Source organism: Balaenoptera physalus (genome assembly GCF_965194825.1).
Source record: "Balaenoptera physalus genome assembly, chromosome: 6".
In the NCBI taxonomy this organism is placed as follows: Eukaryota; Metazoa; Chordata; class Mammalia; order Artiodactyla; family Balaenopteridae; genus Balaenoptera; species Balaenoptera physalus.
The window spans coordinates 55,758,006-55,777,699 of record NC_138885.1 but is presented as its reverse complement, the minus strand read 5'-3'; the positions used below and the strand labels follow the sequence as shown (position 1 = coordinate 55,777,699).

Below are 19,694 nucleotides of genomic sequence, written 5' to 3'. Positions count from 1 at the left end.
TCCCTTTCTTCCATCATTCACTTCTTTGTCCCCGAATGCCTTTCTCTCCACCGCCTCCGAAGTTACCCACCTCACCCCCTCCTCGGTGGGACAGAGCCTTCAGTGCGTTGCAGAAAGGAGAGACTCTACCTGGGCTCTTATTCGGGTTTTGTTATTCCCGGTACCCTGAACTGGCTTTTTAAAAAATGAAGAATGCTAAAAATGACATGTTAAAGTAGAGGAAAGGGAGAGTGCCTCCTCCTCAGAGTTTCTAAGGAATTGGATTAGGAGATAAATGTGCACTCTCACTTAGATTACCAGTACTGAATTCAGTGATTCCTCATATACAGGCTACGTCTTTAACATATACGCTCAAGAAGGAAAACAGGCTTTTCTCAGAATCAGCACATCAGCTCTTGAATCATACTTCTGTAGAGCTGGTCTTCTCAAACTTTAAAAGTGCTTATGCACCACACCAGGATTCTTGATTCGGATTCAGCAGGTCTGTATTTCTAATGAGCTCCCAGAAGACTCAGGTGCTCCTGGTCCAGGCAGATGGCACTGAATACTGAGGCTGGAGCTTTTGATGCCCCCATACTAGTCTAAGTGGAAAGCAGGAACATCTCTGTATTTAGAGGCAAGAGTTTTGGTTCTAGTGCTGCTTTAGTGCTGCAGAGACCAGTAAAGATGCTCACACACACACACACAACCCCTGAAGTGGCTTACTGAGCTTGTGATTAAATAAGTTGTTTCAGTGCCTGCCTGGGCCTGGGTTATCAGGCTGCTGCTAAAATAGCTGTGCATTCCAAGAGAAAGGTGTTCACTGAGCCTTCTTAAGGCATCCTCTTTTTGATTGACTCCACATCTACAAAACTGTAGGTTTTTGCTAGGAGGGATTCTGGTAAGATTTTGAAATTGGGAACGTCTCCAACATGAACCAAGTGGGAGAACATGGTATGTGACTGTGGGAAGTCCCGGAAGATGAGGTGATCAAATAAGAAGAGCAAAAGGCAGGCCTTGTGTAAGCCTTCTCAGTCACTTTACTCACTCAGGAGCTATTTTTCAGGGGACTAAAGTGAAAGAAAAAAAAAAAAGTAGTTTCCAATGGAATGTTGAGAATAACCCTTGTATTATTGAGGCCTTCTTCTGCGGGCATATTGTACCAAAAAAATCTTGACTAAGCTTTTCACAGTATCTGTGAAAGAAGTCACAGAACCTGATTTATGTAAAGGGGAAAATCATGTATTAAAAAAAAAACAAAACACTTGCACACAAGTTTAAATCAGGCAAAAGGAAAATTTCTACGAACTTCAACTCATATTTTAATTGTAAATGGTTAGCTGTTGTAATCCCAACAATTAAATTAATACATATTACAAGTCCTACATAAAATATACCATCACTATATTTAAAAAGAAGAAACCACAGGACAATCAAGAAATGCTCAGAATACCTTATTCCACCGAAAAAAGAGACTGTGAAACATAGTGGGAATTTAAGCTACTTCCACTTTTAGTTTCTGGTAACTTTTCATTAGGCAACCAAGAACAGCCTAGAATTATTCAAATAGGAGAGTAATTTGGTTCACCACATTATTCCTACTACCTCTATCAGAGACTAAATCTCAATTCTAAATCCCCAAGTAAATTCCCTCTTTAATGAAGCCTTAGAAACATTCTTACCATATTTTCACAAAGGGAGAGACAGAATTAAATCTTTGTCTCCATGTGTTTTGCACATTCTTTGGTGTACCCAGTATGGTGCTGTACCATGAGTGAGTACTTATGTACATCAGGTTAGAAAGAGGCTGAGGGACAAGGTCATCTATGAAAACTGCCATTAGTCAAATTTTTGTCTTTATCAGAAAACTGGGTACTTCTAAGTTAATTTAAGAAAGATGAGAGAAAACAATAACAAAATTATTGCTTATGTGCTCATGATATTAAATTCACATTATGGCTACGTTTCTCGTTTTGCTTTGAGGACACTGCACACCTTCTATGGCTGTCTCAGCTGAAAGTCTAGTGAAGTTTTGCAACAGGCAATTCCCAGACAATCGCAACACTGTTGGTGGAATGTACTCTTTAAAAAAAAAAAAATCATCAAAGTCTAAATTTAAATTGCCTCCCTTTTCTCCTTATATGTACCCCTCTGAAATACTGAAAGTATAATCTGTTAACAAGATATTGAGTATTCAATATTAACTTGTGACAAATACTTTTAATAAAATATGTCAACATTTTTCTGGGTTACTCACTAATGAGGTAGCCACTCATTAACGGCAGTCATTTTACATTTGTGAAGTTATGTTATCACACTGATGTTTTATGTGTTATCTTAAATTACAAAGGAAAACATATCTTTGTGTGAGATTTCTAGTGCACTGTCAAATGTTATTCTGTCAATTCCACCCAGTGCCAAAAAGACCTCAGGAGACATAGACTGTAAATGTATTTTATTTTGTAAGCAACAATCAAAATATATTTGTGTTACTGATTTCTTCAAATATTAAATGGGATCTTAACAAAATTTGTCCACTTTGATGTATTCTTATACAACTTTGGAATCTGCAAAGACCCTGACTAAAGAAACAGAAGTAATTGCACAACGGAGACTGAAGGTGTTACAGTGCTGCAAATGATGCCAGATGTCTTACATTTAACCAAATACACCTTCAGAGGTCCCTTGATTTTGAGCATTAGGAACAAGAGGACTATACACTGAAAGTATCACTAAGAGCTTTTTGCATTGCTTTATTTAAATACAACAGTATCCAACATAGCTGCTAAACACTGGACAATATTTGAAGTCATAAGTACATCCACATGTTCCTCCAAATGACGTTTGGGGTCCTAAAAGAAAAAAGGAATAAGGAAAGAAAAAGAAAAAAGAACCATATTACTGGTAGATGAATTATTTAGATTTTTTTTTCAGTAGCTGATGAAATTGGTAAAGAAAGCCAAAACTAAATTTATATATATTTTACAATTTCACTTTCCCAATATATTGTTACATTTTCAGGATTTCTAAATCTGTTAAAATGTTAAGGAGCTGATAAAATAAAGATCGATTTACACAATCAATGTTATGACTCTGCAGCAGAAATGATAAAGTGTCACAAGGAATTCTATACAGTCCGAAATCATCTGATTTTTAAAAAAAAGCATAAGCATTTTATCTGTGTGTATAAGCCTGATTATGTGTGTATATTTTCTGCCATTCATATATAGTGAATGTCTGAGGGGGTACTTTACTCAAAGCAGACATACCAAAAGGAAAGAGTTCAATGTGAATTCTCATCACTTCCTCTGTAATTTTAATTTAATTCCTATATAATTTTAATATTTCAGGAATAGTGCTTTAAATGATTCAGGAAATATTCTTGGATCAAAAGTCACTGTTAGTAATTTAAAAATTTAAATACAATTTGGATCAATTCTAAAATGTTAAGAATAAATATTTTGTGTAGCTATTTTGAAAAAATGTATCACAGAAAAGAATATAGGTACAATCCGTTAACTTAAACCTGATCAAATCTGTATTTGGAACATCCGAGTTAAAAACAAGACTTAAAATTGCATTGTAATAAAGGAAGTTAAGTTTAAATGCTTAATATACATTTATGTTTAAGGCTGAGCTGATTGAAATATTGCAGCTAAATTTGAAAGCTTTGAAATAAAGGATAGATATTGCACACAATAAAAAACTTTCAATTAAACCATTATTTTCTTATATGTATTGCTAAAATACCAAGACTCCTAACTTTAAACAAATGTTCACCACTGAAATTACTTCTTGGCTGTTCTTTTCTAAACTACAATTTCAATACGCTTGATTTCTTTAAAATACCCAGAGATACAACACGCTACAAATAATTTCAAATAACTAGACCACAACATTAAATTTTCTTTATTTCAGAAATAAGCCTTAGGACATTTTAGGTGACAGAGACTAAGAAAGACTGACAGGAGAAAAAGATATTGGTCTGATTCCATCATAGGCAGTTTTGCTTTTGCCACACAGGAGGCCAAACTAGTGAAGTACTATATTTTTAAAAAATGATTCTGATGATTATTAAACTTTGCCAATTATATATATTTTCAGTTTCACTTTTAATTTCTTTGCTGCTAACTGTTAAATAGAATCTACATCAAGAAACTATAGCATCAGAGTCATTTATTCAAAAAATAGTTACTGAATGCTAGGCTCCAAGTTGGTGATCTAATATTACATATTAGACTAAAATAAGTAGTGGGAAAAGACAACAAGGGTGACTGTATCACACAGGATGAGAGAATAAGATGAATTATATCTCATTTTCGGTTTTGGAGGGTTCCTCTTGTTATTGAAACTGTAATATTCAGAATGCAGTGAGATTTGACTTCACCAATTATGATATTTAAGTCAGACCTTTGCCCCTACTGCTCTATTGAAGAAACTAGTTTTGCGGTGAATTGGTAACACACTTCCCTCAGTTATCTACATTACTTCTTGTGGCAGCTGGGTGATTCTTAGAGATTTCCCATCCAAGAATGGTCCTGGCCCAAACCTACATAGCTTGTGAGATGTGATGGGATCAGAGCATATGGTAGGATGGCTGAAAGCAAAGACAGCTTAGTGTCTTGCATCTGAAATATCAAGATTCTGCCAACATCAGCAATATGATAACCATGTTCCATGAAATGAAAAAATGTAATCAACATTCTTTAAAAAACAGTCTAATTAATCTGTAGATTCTTTTAATTGGTTGGTATGTTCCCCCCAACCTTCAGAAAAATAGGAACTAAAATATATATTTCATCTTGGGAAAAGTGAAAGAGCAAATACTTAAAACCTTTTCTCTTCACTCAGTAGAATCCAACAGGGCTCTAAGCTTTCTCAGGAATATTACCTATATATTGAAGCCTACATATTGATAAACTATATCATTTTTAAAACTGTTACATATGAAATAAACCTACCATTCTATTATCTTCATGGACAATATTATTTCAAGTAAAAATAGTGCTTGGAAAATGAACTCAGGACACAAGTTTCCTACTTTATTTCTACAAAATTGTTTTCACTAAAGATAGTATCTCACAGGTATATTGTGATTTACTTCTCTATAGATGGCAAAAAAAATCTGACATCAAATAATTCAGGGACCTTTAAAATTAGAATCACATTTACATGACAGAAGAAAAACGTACAGTGAACAGACAGGGGAAAAAAATCACACAGGCTCCAAAATACTTTTAACTCTACAAGAGTATGTTATTATGTGACTGCATAACCTATTACAGTACACCTCACCTGCTTGCCAACATTCTTTATTGCCAGCTGTTCAGGTGTCATCTTATCTTCTTCTTCTACAGCCTGTCAATGAAACACAAAGGACAGAGTTTCAAATTCTAAATGTACTTTTCCCACTGCAGAATAATCATCAAAGATAATGATGATCATAATTTTCATTCACAGAACCTTTTATTCAAGTAATTTATTGCACAAAAAAGCAATTTTGCTAATCTTCAGAACAGCCTTCAGGGTAATAAAAACTATAACCACCATCACTTTGAAAACAGACTTAAGAAATTTGTAAAAGACATTGAAAATATCAAATTGGACCACCAAATGGAAGTGGTAACCATTTGAAAACTGTTATGGAATTATCTGAGGGATGGCTAAACTGGAGGATGGAAGAAACTAAGGGAGCTGCTTGTGGCACTGGGGTACTAACTAGTCCTCTTCTGTCTTCTTTTTCTTTTCCTACTTTCACTATGGTTCTCCCCCAACTTCCTATTATCTTTGTCTCCTTTTTCTTGTCAACCAAACTGTGCATACCCAGTATCTAACTATCAGTAGTAACACTTAGGATCAAAGGACCTGCTACTGACTTTTGATCCACAGTTAACAAATCATATAGTGTAATCCCTTAATACCTTCACATATTTAAATCTCTAAAAGTAATAGATGTACTCAGAAAAAATTCTCACTTCTCCACATGAATGATCTTTAATAATCATGAAGAAATAGAGTAATCTGAAGTTTTCAACATCAAAAAAATTACTTGAAATAAATGCCAAATCAAATAAAAATTAAATCAACCAAACCATATATACAAACCACTTTCTACTATTTTCAAAGCCAGCTACAAACTTTTATGTGTATGATCATAAATTTTCTAGCAGGATAATTCTGAAGTAATTACAGCATTTAGATTAGCTACCAGTATTGCCCTCTACCCTAATAATGGCACCACTGTGTAACGTCTTTATTGAGAATTCTAAGTTTAAGCAACTTCTTTCTTAACAGCTTTGGGTATGTTACTGCCTGAAGCTAGGACTCTGCATCAGGAGAACTCCTGGTCTATGATTTATTCACAGCATTTGATAAATGGAAAATGAAGAAAATTTAAGTATCACCAATCTTAAGAAGTAATACCATAGCACTTAATATGGTTACAAAGGGGGTGAGAGGACAGGGGCAGAAAGCAGGAAGCCAAAATCCCAGTGAGGGTTAGATTTGGATACTCTAAACTTAATCATCTCGCAGCTGCCAAATTTCTTCATGTGTGAACAATGAACACGTAGGAAATGCAATCATCAGACATTTCCCATAAACTGGGAAGTTTGGCTGCATTTCACACCTTCTTAATAGTTTTGTAAACAGAGAACTTGAAAATGAGCAAAGATGGCAAGTATCTAATTTTATAAACGGACAAACTATCTGGAGAATTTTCCGCAGTAGAATCTGCCTAAAGAGAAAAGACAGTGAATAAGTATTGTATCTACTGATTATTACAGGATACTTATTTACAACACATCATTAGGAAATACATTTATGACTCATAAAACTAAAAAAGGGAAAATAAGTTAATAACACTCCAAATCTAGAATTCCCTAGACAGAGAATATATTCATTTTCAGAGTCAGATGTCACTCCTATTATTCGCAGCTAGTTAAAAAAGTATCTTCTAACTGGGAAATTGCTTCTCTTACTATCTCAGTGTTTTACATATACGGAAACACTGGCAACGCATAAAAAGTTTGTCTTTCTAAATTACTTTTACAAATCATGACACTATACCTTACCAACCTGAAAACATATTAGATAAATGAACAATTCACGTTAAGTCTGTACTCTATATCCATTCAGTGTTAGTTGTTCTATGTACACGCCAACAATAGTACTTTACAGTATTGGAAGGAGGTAAGGGTTTTGGAATTTGGCTCAAAATACCAATCCATGTACAAAATAGTTATTATGGAGTATTTTGGAGTGTTGCAAATATCAAAGATGGCAGACATGCAAAGACGAAAGTAAAAAAGCACTTAAAGCATTGATCTTATTTGAAAGGTTAAACAGAATATAAAAAGCTCTAACTCAATCTTAAAAATCTTTTATATCATTTAACCACTTCACCAATTAGTTTTTCCATTTCCTATAATTAAAAGAGAGAGTTCACAAACTCTTTGAGAAGTGCAGATGGTAAAAAGTACTCCCAGCCATAGATGCCATCTGGAAAATGAGGAGCAGCTGTAGATTTAGGCATATACTAAGGTTGCAAACCCCCATGACAAAAGAGTAAGCACATCTCTTACATTCTGAGATAGACCAGATCATCACATTAAACCCCTAAATATTTTCTCCATCTAGCTAAGTTACCTTTATCTCATCTATCATCTGGGCAAGACCAGTTTGCCTTCATTCATAGCTCTAATCTGGCTAGTCACCAGGAAAAATTAAGAAATGGTAGCAGCAGAAACAAATGAAATTCAGGCACAGGCAGTGTCCTTACTAGGGGAACTTCTGTGTTTATGGCAACTTCTGTGATTTGGCATCAAATTTTGCTTTTGCATTCGTGCTCTTCGGTTTACTCAACCAACAAAAAAGCACTGAAAATGTTTGTGGCTATTCACACTAGAAACGTTTTTAACAGTTTATCAACAAAGACCCCCAGATGGCTATCCCATCATGCACGGTCTGCACAGTTCTAAGAAATTCCTGGAATTTGGTCTGTTATGTTATCATAATCCCCTCAGATGTACCCCCTATCTTAAAGAGGCTTTTACTAAAGCCATTAACCTCATTATCTTTTTCCTGGTAATGGTCAAATTTCTCAAATGGAAAACCTGTGTTTCAAATTTTACCATTTTATTTACCCTTTAACAAACATGGATTGGACCCTTAGCACTTCATGAATACTCTTTTAAGGATCTCCACCTGGCAAATTCCAATGGACTCAGTTTACTTGAACTTTCTGAACACCTTTTCCAATACCCCTTTTCTCTTCTAATCCTTTAACCTCTGCTTTCATGACACCATGTCTCTTATTTCACTTTATATGTCACATCTATTCCATTCCTTGGGCTTCTTTTTTTCCCTTTGATATGTTTGCAGTGTTCACTCTTAACATGCCATGCTTCCATTTAAGCACATGCTTTGTAAAATCACCTATATGGTATATTTTTTCACCATTAAACAATCTCTGCATAAACTGCTAGTGAATGTAATACAGGCATTTTAGTTCTTTCTTGATTTTCATAAAAAGTCAATGAATTGACTATATAACTGAAAATCACATTATGGGTTATGGGTATAGAGAATAAGTTTAAAGAAATGGCTTTTATAAAACATACTTGGGAAAGCAAAATTAACAAACATGAAACAATTAGAAAACTATCTGAGAAAGTATTACATGTGTGAATATGGAGAACAAAAAGATGGGTTTCCTACAACCGTCAGTAATTAAACATTAACATGTACATATTAATTTACTGAATCCTTAAAACATCCCAGTGAAGTAATCTACATTTTACATAAAGAAATTAGGCACTATCTCCTATATGTTAATTCCAGCAATACTTTTACTATAAATTTTTTTTCTAACTCTTCTTTTGAAAGTACTTATAACACTCTAGTACATTCTATGTATGTCCTCAACAGTAGAATTTTCATCATTTTATACATTCAGTAAATAACTATTAAGTACTCACTATGAGTAAGACAGTTCTTGCTCTTCAAGAAGCTTGCATTTGGGCTTTACTTTACCTGCCTGTAAATCTCAAATTATAATGCAATATGAAATATACAAAAAAGGAGTGTGCCCAACGAATGATGGGGACACTATATAGCCATACAGCCAATAAGCAATGAAACTGTGACTTAAATATAGTCTTATCTATCTCCAAAGACCTCAAAGCAACATTCATGGTAATTCGGGAAATCATTACTTTTTAATGACACATCCTGAATAAAGCCAAACCCATGATTTATCAAGTGACCCTGAATACGTAAATTCTTTCTAAAAATATTATAAGGAATCCAATTTTAAAATGTAATTATATAAAACAGAGATATAAATAAAGATCATGTGTGTGCCCATACAAGTGTGTGTATGTATAATAGAAACTGTAGTTTAGACAGTTGAAAAAAATTTCTATGGCAGAGTCTACTGCTAGTTGCCTACCTAATACACATCTCTTTCTTCTTTTATAACATAGCTCTAATTTTATTAAAGGCAGTAAAAGACTATATAGCCTTTCTCAAAGCAAAGTATGTCCACTTGATTAAGTTCTGCCAATGAGATATAATCAGAAGTGCTGGGTGGGACTTATACAAAGGATCCTGAAAAGGAATTGATTTAGCTGAGAGGTCTCTCTCTTTTGCCCTTGCATTTCTTCCTGTTGCTTGGAACTCAGATGGGATGGCTAAAGCTTTAGCAATCACCATGAATCATGAGGCGATCTAAACGATGGAAGGCAATACAAGGAAAGTGGAGCAAAAGACGGAGATATCTGGGTATGCGAATGTAATAACTTCAAAGTTTCACATGGCCTTGAATTGCAAGAGATATACATTCCTATCCTGTTTAAGCCATTGCTACCTCAAGCTAACACAATCTTAGATATAAATAACACCTGCTTAGTGCAAAAACTAAAAAGAATCCAGGATTTACGTAAAGTATAAAATTCCCCCACCTTCCACCTGAGAGGTGACACTGTTAACAGCATAATACGTTGAGATATATGTGAGACACAGGTATCATTGAAAAATGGAGGGAAGGTAACATAGCAGGGACTTTTCATATTGTTACACAATTTTGTTTTATACACATAACATCAAGTTTTAAATATTTCTCTAAGTTGGTACTTGTAGAATTTCATTCTTCATAATAAATCCTTAAAAGAGAACACGTTGGCTTAGAGTTATATGCACTTAAAATTTAAAGATAAAATGGGAGATGGCCTTCAAAAATGTCATATATCACTTTTTTATTTTCCCACTAGTGGCGCATTCTCCCAAACCATTTTTTATAATTTGAAAAGAAAAAAAAAATCTACTTATACTTTTAACTTTTTTCTTTGAATACTTAATAAGGTTGAACTCTTTTTCATGTTTATATGCCATTCATCTTCAGTGAATTTTCCAGCTCTGTTGTCCAATTTATTATCGTTTCTTTATATTTTATAGGAATTCTTTGTCTGTTATGTACTTTTTGGATACTAGCCTTTTCTGTGTTATAGGTACAAATATTTTCTGCCAGTCTGCCTCCTAATAAGCATTCAATAAATGTTATTTTTATTGCAGGTGAACTTTACTGTCAAGTTATCAAAATTTAAAAGCTCACTGATAGGGCTTCCCTGGTGGCGCAGTGGTTGAGAGTCTGCCTGCCAATGCAGGGGACACGGGTTCGAGCCCTGGTCTGGGAAGATCCCACATGCCGCGGAGCAACTGGGCACGTGAGCCACAATTACTGAGCCTGTGCGTCTGGAGCCTGTGCTCCGCAACAAGAGAGGCCGCGATAGTGAGAGGCCCGTGCACCGCGATGAAGAGTGGCCCCCACTTGCCGCAACTGGGGAGAGCCCTCGCACAGAAACGAAGACCCAACACAGCCAAAAATAAATAAATAAATAAATAAATAATTTAAAAAAAAAAAAGCTCACTGATATTCTTACTAGCACTAAAGTAACCTTTGGGAAGCTTGACCACAGCTTTTGGAAACGGGAATTTATTCACAAATGTTTTTAGTATTTTTCAAAGAAGTCACATATACATATTTATACATTTACATTTTTATGGTAGTTATTCCTAAATACTTTGTAATTTTGGATGCTTCTGTGAACTGATTTGCCTTTTATATTTTTCAACTGGTTTCAGCCTATGTAACTGCATGGCTACGTAATTCTCAATCATGATAGTTCTAATAGTACTCTAGTTTAGTTTCATGTATTTCTATGCTTGATTGCAAAAATATCCTATCATACTTAAATAATGATAATCTGGCCTGGTTTCCCAATATTTATATCTTATTTTGTTTTTCTTATCTTATTGCACTAGCACAAAACAAGACCTTCTTATTTAATACAGCTACTTTAATAAACCAAATGTAATCATATAATTACATATTTTATATGTAATTACATAAAAGTTGCATCCAAACCTTCTTTCAGGTTACTAAGTAGGCAGTTTTTCTACCTGAAAAGTAAACTGTCAGATCTCTGAATTTACAGGGCTACATGCTTGAAAACAAAGCAAATTTTTATATGTCTATGCTATTTTTAAAAAAGTCTTTTACAATTCATTTTTTTCTCTGGCAGATTCATTTACAAATATCCAATCAAATGTTATCAATATTAAAATATTGATGCATCTTGGCACAAATAAACTAGGAGATTTGGAATAAAAGAGTTGTGGGTGCTAAAGTTCAGTAACTAGAGAAATCAATGACTAATAATCAAGCAGAACCTCTGCGTAGACTTCAGACTTGAAATTAAAAAGTTGGTACAAAGGAATTTAATTATTTTCTAACCTTCTTTCACTTTAGGAGCTAACTGGCACCTAACAGTAATTACCTTAGTTTAAAACACCAACCAATTAAAAAGAATACTATGAAGAACTGGTTGTATGGGCCTTTCTTTTTATATTTTAAGTGTTACTAAAAACTCCACCACATTCTCTTTCAATCACAGAGGGAATTACAGTCCCAAATTTGGACTCCTTCATATCACAGCTTATACATTGTTTTCACTTTATAACCAAACCTTACAAATTTTTGAGTACTTCAGAGATTTTTTAAAACTGTAAAATAGCAAAAACTTCTGTGGATGGGCAGCAGTAACCATAAATAGGTTATTTCCTGGCAGTAGTACCAATAAGAATTTACTTAAACTTGTAATGTTACAGAGAAATGAAAACCATTCCTACAGTCTGCTGAATAATAACTTAAATTTCTTTAAAGGTTAATTTATAAAAGGTTAACTGTTTTAAATATGATAAACTATTTTTTTCTCTTTAATCTCCACAGCACGAAAACATACACTAGAAAGATTAATATATATATATATATATATATATATATATATATATATATATATATATTCCCTACAATCCAGAAGAAATGGGAATTTCCAGCTGGAACACTACATATAAATCAGGGCATGCTCTTCAAAACCAAACCTAATTCTGCTGGAATTTAGCTTGTATGGGCCCATCAACATTTTTTCAAAGCTCAATTCTCTCAAAAGACTTGTTAACACTTGGCAAATCTTATACACTGTCTCTTGGTTAATATTTATTCTGTAAGATGTGTTTAATTTAAAAAGTAAAATATTACTTTTTTGGTGTGACAACCAACATCAACTTTAACTGTCTCCAAAAGCTCTAGCCCCCACCATTAATTTTTAGTCCCACATAGTAAACTGCTTGTTTCAACTCTTTTTTTTTTTTTTTGGCTGAGCCATGATTTTGGGATCTTAGTTCCCCGACCAGGGGTTGAACCTGCACCCTCGGCAGTGAAAGTGCACAGTCCTAACCACTGGACCGCCAGGGAATTCCCTGCTTGTTTAATCTCTTTATCTTCTTCCTCAATCTTTCTACTTCTACTTAAATTGGAAATGTTAATGGTACCAACATACTTCTAGTCACCTAGGTGGGAGACCTTTAACTCATCTTTGATTCCTTCTTCTTTTACTTTATCTATCCAACTGGCACCACATTTTATTTTATTAGTCTATTGATATCTCCCTTCCCACTGCCACTACAGTAATTCAGACACTTAGTACCTTTTGTTTGGGTAATAGCAAGCTCCTCCTAAATATAGAATCTCCATTTCAAATCTCCTCTTACAACACTCTTTCTTCTATAGCCTTGTCAAATTATGTTTCTAAAGTCAGGTTCTGGGTATACCATGCCCTTGATCAAAAATAACTCTATCCTGATTTTCCAAACTCTGTTACTTGACTTCAGTAACTTTAAAAATCTTTATTCCCCACTATTCACCCTTTTATGTACACCCTTCTCATGTACTCTAGCCAAACACAGTTTCCTAAAGATGCCCTTGCTCTTCTGTCTCCTAGTCTTGCTCATGATGTTCAGTTGGCCTAGGGTAACATTTCTTTGTACGTCCAAATCTTATTCATGCTTTAAGGTCTAGTTCAAATGTTATTCTCTAAAGACAGCATCCTGGGTCTGTACCAGCTGAAAGCAAAAGCCTTTGAACTTCTACAGGACTTCACATGAACTTCTCTATGGCAGTGTTCTCTAACTTCTAACTTGAATGAGTATACAGATCTCTTGGAAATCTTGTTAAAATGTTGATTCTGATTTGGTAAGTCAAAGACCTGCATTTCTAACAAGATCCCAAGTGATACTGATGCAGCTGGTCTGTGGACAATCTGAATACTAAGGTGTTATCAAACACACAAATTTTGGTCAAGTACTCTGGTTATGAACTTTTCTTAACGCCCCTGTTTTCCTAAAAATGAAGGAAGGATCCCTGTTTTCCACTGCAAATTGTACAGAAGATATTCAATAAATATCTGTAAGCATAACACTGTATAGTATGTATACATGTTTTACAAATTGCAGGTTTTCAACCCATTAATAGGTTGCAAACTATATGTCTATGTATATAATACGTATGTATATAACTGAAACAGTATGAAATTGAGTCAAATGAGAAAGAAAATAGAATATAACCACTTGTAATAAGGGTAAATATTGCTTCGTAAAACTTTTGTTGCAATATATATACACACATACATATACATTTGCAGGTACTGGGTCAAATGTAAAATCTACTCTTTATATGGGTTTTGGTCAAGAAAGTTGAAAAATACATGTTATGAGTTGAATCATGTCCCCCCTAAAAGGATACATTGAAATCATAACCCTGGTTAGAGATTAGAGTTATGCTGCCACAAGCCAAGGAATGCCTGGGGACCAAGAGAAGCTAGAAAAGAAAAAGAAGGATCCTCCCCACTAGAGGCTTCACAGGGAGCATGGCCCTACCAATACCTTGATTTTGGACTTCTAGCTTCAGAATTGTGAGGGAATAAATTTGTTGTTTTAAGTCACCCATTATATGGTAGTTTGTGATGGCAATGCTAGGAAATTGATATAATACAGAAGATACATTTTAGTCTTGGTCAAGTATTCTCTTAATTTCAGAACTGTAAAAGAACATAAATCTATGAACAAAATGTTATCATGGCCACATATACTTTAGCATACAATAAATATTTTCAGGAGATTGTGAAAAATATAACTTTTTTTACATCCTCATATGAAGTGGTCTCCCTTTGCTACTCTTTACATCATCCTGTTTATTGTCTTCACAGCACTAATTACAATGTATTATGTTGTGTTTATTTGTTTACTTTCTGTTTCCCCTACCAGAAAATAAATTCCATGAGGATAGGTCTTATTTTTTACCATATCCCCAGCACCTGGCGCATAGCAGGTTTTCAATAAATACGTATTAAATGAAAAACAGAGAAGCTCATAAAATAAGTTATATGTTATCAAGTATTAAATGCTGTTGTTGTTGTTCACATCTCCTTGTTCCTCCTTCCCTTCCAAAAAAAAGTCCTCTGAATAGTGAAGAGATTTCAATTGTAAAGCTATTTACAACAGGGGTTGGCAAACTATAGGCCACGGGTCAAATCTAGCCAACTGCCTGTTTTAGTAAATAATGTTTTACTAGGACATAGCCTCACTCATCCCTTTACGTATTGTCTATGGCTACTTTTACACTATAACGGCAGAGTTGAGTAGCTGCAACAGACTGGATGGCTTATAAAGCCTAAAATATTTACTATCTGGTCTACAAAATAGGCCACTCTACTCTTAACTATTTAAGTTTATACAATGCCTGATATCTAATCATATATATTCCAAAGATTATAAGAAATAAATGTTGAAAGTAAGTTTTTACCTTATTGTAATTTTTGGCTAATTCCAACATCTCTTTTACCACTGATTCATTGTGTTTACAGTGTTCACTGTAGTCCTGAAGTGTCAAACCTTCCATCCAACTCTTCTTATGCAAATTTAACAACATCTAAGAAATATAAAGAAAAGTTAATTATTTTCCTGTATTGAGGAAATTTCCTTTATTTGTCTTGAGAAACAACTTTACAAACAACTTTTGGAATTAATGAATTTAAGTTTAATTTTATTAATTTAAATAAACTGTAATAAGTATCCTCCTAAATTTATATTAATAAAATCTAAGGAATACTCCAACTCATGGCCTTTGCATTTGCTGTCCCTTTGCCTCAAAGGCTATTCTTCTTATCTTTGTATGGCTTACATTTCTCACTTCCTTAGAGATAGCTGCCATTCCTCACCACTATATAAAAAAGCCACCCCCTACTATCTAAACATCTTTCTTTCCTTAACTTGCTTTATTATTTTTATAACACTATAAACAGCTGAAATTTTTGTTTTCTTGTTTAGTGTATTTCTCTCCCATTAAAGAGAAATCAAGGCAAGGACTCTGCTGTTTATTTCAAAATCACCAAGGTCTAGATTCTAGAATCTAGATCATAATCTAATCATAGCAAATACTAAATAAGCATATGCTGAATGAATGAAACTACTATGTTACACACAGGATTTCTTTTTTTTTTTTTTTAAAGAAATTCACGTTCTTTTATTTATTTATTTATTTATTTATGACTGTGTTGGGTCTTCGTTTCTGTGCGAGGGCTTTCTCTAGTTGTGGCAAGTGGGGACCACTCTTCATCGCGGTGCGCAGGCCTCTCACCATCGCGGCCTCTCTTGTTGCGGAGCACAGGCTCCAGACGCGCAGGCTCAGCAATTGTGGCTCACGGGCCCAGCCGCTCCGCAGCATGCGGGATCCTCCCAGACCAGGGCTCGAACCCGTGTCCCCTGCATTGGCAGGCAGACTCTCAACCACTGCGCCACCAGGGAAGCCCTACACACAGGATTTCTAATAGTTCATATAGCCCAGCTCTCAAATGCCAAGATAAGGAGGTAAATGCCTCCATTTACTGAATGACTGTGTCAATCTTTGAGTCCCTGTTTACATATCTATGAATTGAAGGCTTGTATTAGATAATCTTTAAGTTTTCTTCAAATTCTAATATTCCATCTTTAATTTAAAAAATTTAAACTTCTTTATACCAGAATGAAAAGTCATAAAACTGGGAAGGAAATCACAGATTCATCCACTTTGGAATCACATCAGCAAACTGGGATCAGACCCTATTAGTAGTGATCATGGAACTAAACACCTTAGTTCATTATTTCTCAAACTGGACTCCTAGTTCTGAATACATATTCTTCGAAGTTCATAAGTTTTCAAGTTCAGAGTCTTAAGACAGTTTTTCTTAAAAGTCCTACTCTATAAATAATGTCCTTCAGTTGAGGATAATCATTGAATAAGAAGAGTTTTCTAAATGATTGATAAAATTATGCAATGTGAAAAATAAATGGTACCTACAGAATGACTATTGTTCTTTTGCTATGAGAACCAGTAGACTTTAAGTGAGATCCACAAGCTATGAGGATCTAAAGACATAGTCGGAAGTGTATGAGTTTAGTTTAGAACAATTATTTGTTTAGAGGTTTGCAGCTAAAAGCGGTACAAAGTTTTCCTTATGCTGGAGAATAAGCTGCATGTCAAAATCACCTATGAGAATTTTCAAGACACAAGAGATCTATATTCCTCCATGCCCCTCCTAGGGCCCATGGAGGCAAGAGTAGTTTGGAAAAAAACTGGAAAACTCCTGCACATGTAACCCGAATTTCTTGGATTGCTTCCCATCTTCGCCAGTGACAGTGTTTTAGAAAATACATCCTCGGGAAATTTTGGTGCAGCTGCAACTACCTATGCTATAAAGCTACCTATAATTAAGTGTTGAGAATTGGATTTTTCTACACTTCAAAAGCAAACAAAGAAAGTTCCCACAGAGCAGCAGAATAATTCTACCATGCCTGGACAAAGATTGGATTGGGCCCCTCAGGTAACACTTGGAGTTAAGTATACAGGTTGGTGAGATAAGAGTAAAGGCAGGGCTTTGGGTATCAAGAAAGCACCTGAACTGAGCTATACTAGGAACATAAATATAATATTACTTAATTTATGTAAGTATTTATATGTGTGTTTTTTATACCAAGGATGGTGGCTAAGTTTATGGGGTACCATAAAGGAAAAAAAGAAAAAGAAAATTTGATGTAATTAGATGGATATTTCCAAATAGTTGGGTGTCAGACTGATAAAGTACTTATGTATCTGAATGAATTTTTCAGTTTATGTCTGAGTGGTACCCTTTAGCCCACAGCCTGTACCTATTCTACATAAAATTAAAATAAGTGTTGAAAATGTACTTCAAGCTATCAACTAAATCTACCACAGCTGATATGAACTTTGGGACGAAAGCAAGCAGATGGAAGAGAGCTTTATGGCTCTGTGTCTCCCCTCAGGTCAAGGAAGAACTGGTCCCCTGCAGCCCCTCACTCAAAACCATGCTCAAGCACCTAGGACCTTTGAGTGAGTTTACTGGTGGCTCTGAACTTTTAAAACAATTGTTTATCAGACTTCAGAAAATCTTATACAGCACATTCTCCCCACAATATATAAATAAGACTGAAAATGGAGATGATCTGGTGGAAAGAGGGAGTAGTATGGAGAGCCCTCTTACTCCACCTCCCATACACCATATGCACTAGAATCCCTTCTAAGGTAACTTTGTGGGGAACACTTTCAACTAGTAAGAAGGGTCTTGTTTACTACTGATTATTTATGTTTGGATTTCAGAGTGCATGTAGAAATCAAAACTTAGGGGCTGTCAATAGTACTCATGTTCTTTCAAATTTTTTTAAGTCTTTCTCAGAGAGAAATACAAGAAGCTTATTTGGAGGATGACTAATTGTAATAATAAAGAAAAAAAGCAGTTCAGATTGTAATTTCAAAAAACAATAGGCAGACTTAAATATTTCGAATTAGTTGAGAGAAAAGATTTTTATAGTTTATCATAAAACCAAACTGGAATGTTTGTTTCCTACTTCCTCTCCTGCTTTAGCGCCTACCAATAAGGTAAAATATCTCTCAATTTGTCCAATAAAATATTCCTTTATTTTATGCTACAATTCATCAGGAATGAAAAAATATTTGAAAGCATCAATGAAAGAGGTCAACAATTTAAATTCAAATATACCAGGTAAAAGTTTAAATTGTTTGAAATAGATTTTTTTCCACCTCTAAGATAAAAATTTAAGCTTACCTTCTGTTCCAGTTCATTTTTCCGATAGTTAATAGTAATGGAGTAATAATGTCTGTTTAGTCCATGAATTAATGCCTATATAGACAATGATTAGAAGAAGGACAAATTAGTATTTTTCATCTAATAAAATAAATACAACTGTTTGAAACTGTTGACATATCCTGTAGACCTTTACCACCTTCTAAAAATAACTTTTTATCCTAAATAAATATTAAACTATTTTTTTCTCAGCTACAAGTTTAGAAGTGAGATTTAGAGGTGCAGGGCACACATTCTTTAAAATATGACATAGAGCTGCACAAATTCAAGTTTTAGTAGCCTTGCTCAGAGTCAGAGATATGATTTGACCTCATCATAATCTAACCTATAAATTAATTATTCATAATTTATAAATAATACATAATTTATTAAGTCTGATTTTATGATTATCTACACAGGGGGCTCTTTCTTATTTCAAAAGAAAAGCCTAAAAAGCCATAATAATATAATTATTCCTTCACCCACAATATTAATCTGGAGTTTCCATTTTTCTTAATTCAGTTCTAATATATTAAAAATAACTGTGTCTGCATATGTCTCCAAATTAACGAAATGGAGTTTGTTTTTTACTGGGTCCAGTGACAGGCAATCTCACTAAGCAGAATTTTTTCCACTGTACTTGATCGCCAAGACAAACCGTCAAATCATCATAAAGACTGAAGCTAATGGCATGGCTTTATTAAGAAACAATAATCCTGCATGTGCTGGAATCCATTCAGAGCTGCTCAAATGTCTAACTCTAGCTACACAGGTTCAAATGAGGTCCAGAACAGTTTCTGTGGACCCCTCTATCAGCCTTCTAAGACATTAAAGTACAGAAATACACCTTGGACATATCTTCAAGTACAAAAACAAAAAGGGCTTTGGGGTTAACGCTCAGGAATCTAAAGATAAAGCTAACTAAAACAACCAGCACACTAATAACTGGATTTTTACAATGTAGTCTTAAGGTGTTGAGGTAGAAGAAGAAGGGGTGGAAAGGAAACATTTGATGAGCACCTGCACCTGCTTTACACAATAAGTCTTCTAATCTTCACAACAACCCAGTAAGGTAGGCTGGTTCCATTTGTATTTTGACAGATGAGGAAATAAGACACAAATCTCAATTTGTCCTAGTTTACACCTAGTAAAAGGCAAAGCTGGGATTTGAACCCAAGTTTT

At 34.5% G+C, this 19,694-nt stretch overlaps 2 protein-coding genes across 3 annotated transcripts in view; both read right to left on the bottom strand.

Moving 5' to 3' along the window:
* SLC4A10 (solute carrier family 4 member 10) overlaps nt 1–16,197 on the bottom strand; it is a 475,347-nt gene extending 459,150 nt beyond the window's left edge. The window contains exon 1 of the mRNA XM_082464954.1: nt 15,858–16,197. The gene's annotated coding sequence lies outside the window, so the exon portion shown is untranslated. The remainder of the gene's footprint in view (nt 1–15,857) is intronic.
* PSMD14 (proteasome 26S subunit, non-ATPase 14) overlaps nt 2,420–19,694 on the bottom strand; it is a 90,571-nt gene continuing 73,296 nt past the window's right edge. For both annotated transcript variants that reach the window (XM_082465182.1, XM_082465183.1), the window contains 4 exons: nt 18,495–18,569; nt 15,179–15,304; nt 5,275–5,337; nt 2,420–2,831 (listed from right to left, as the gene is read on the bottom strand). In XM_082465182.1, the coding sequence (XP_082321308.1) occupies nt 2,733–2,831; nt 5,275–5,337; nt 15,179–15,304; nt 18,495–18,569 (363 nt within the window). In that variant the 3' untranslated portion in view covers nt 2,420–2,732. The remainder of the gene's footprint in view (nt 2,832–5,274; nt 5,338–15,178; nt 15,305–18,494; nt 18,570–19,694) is intronic.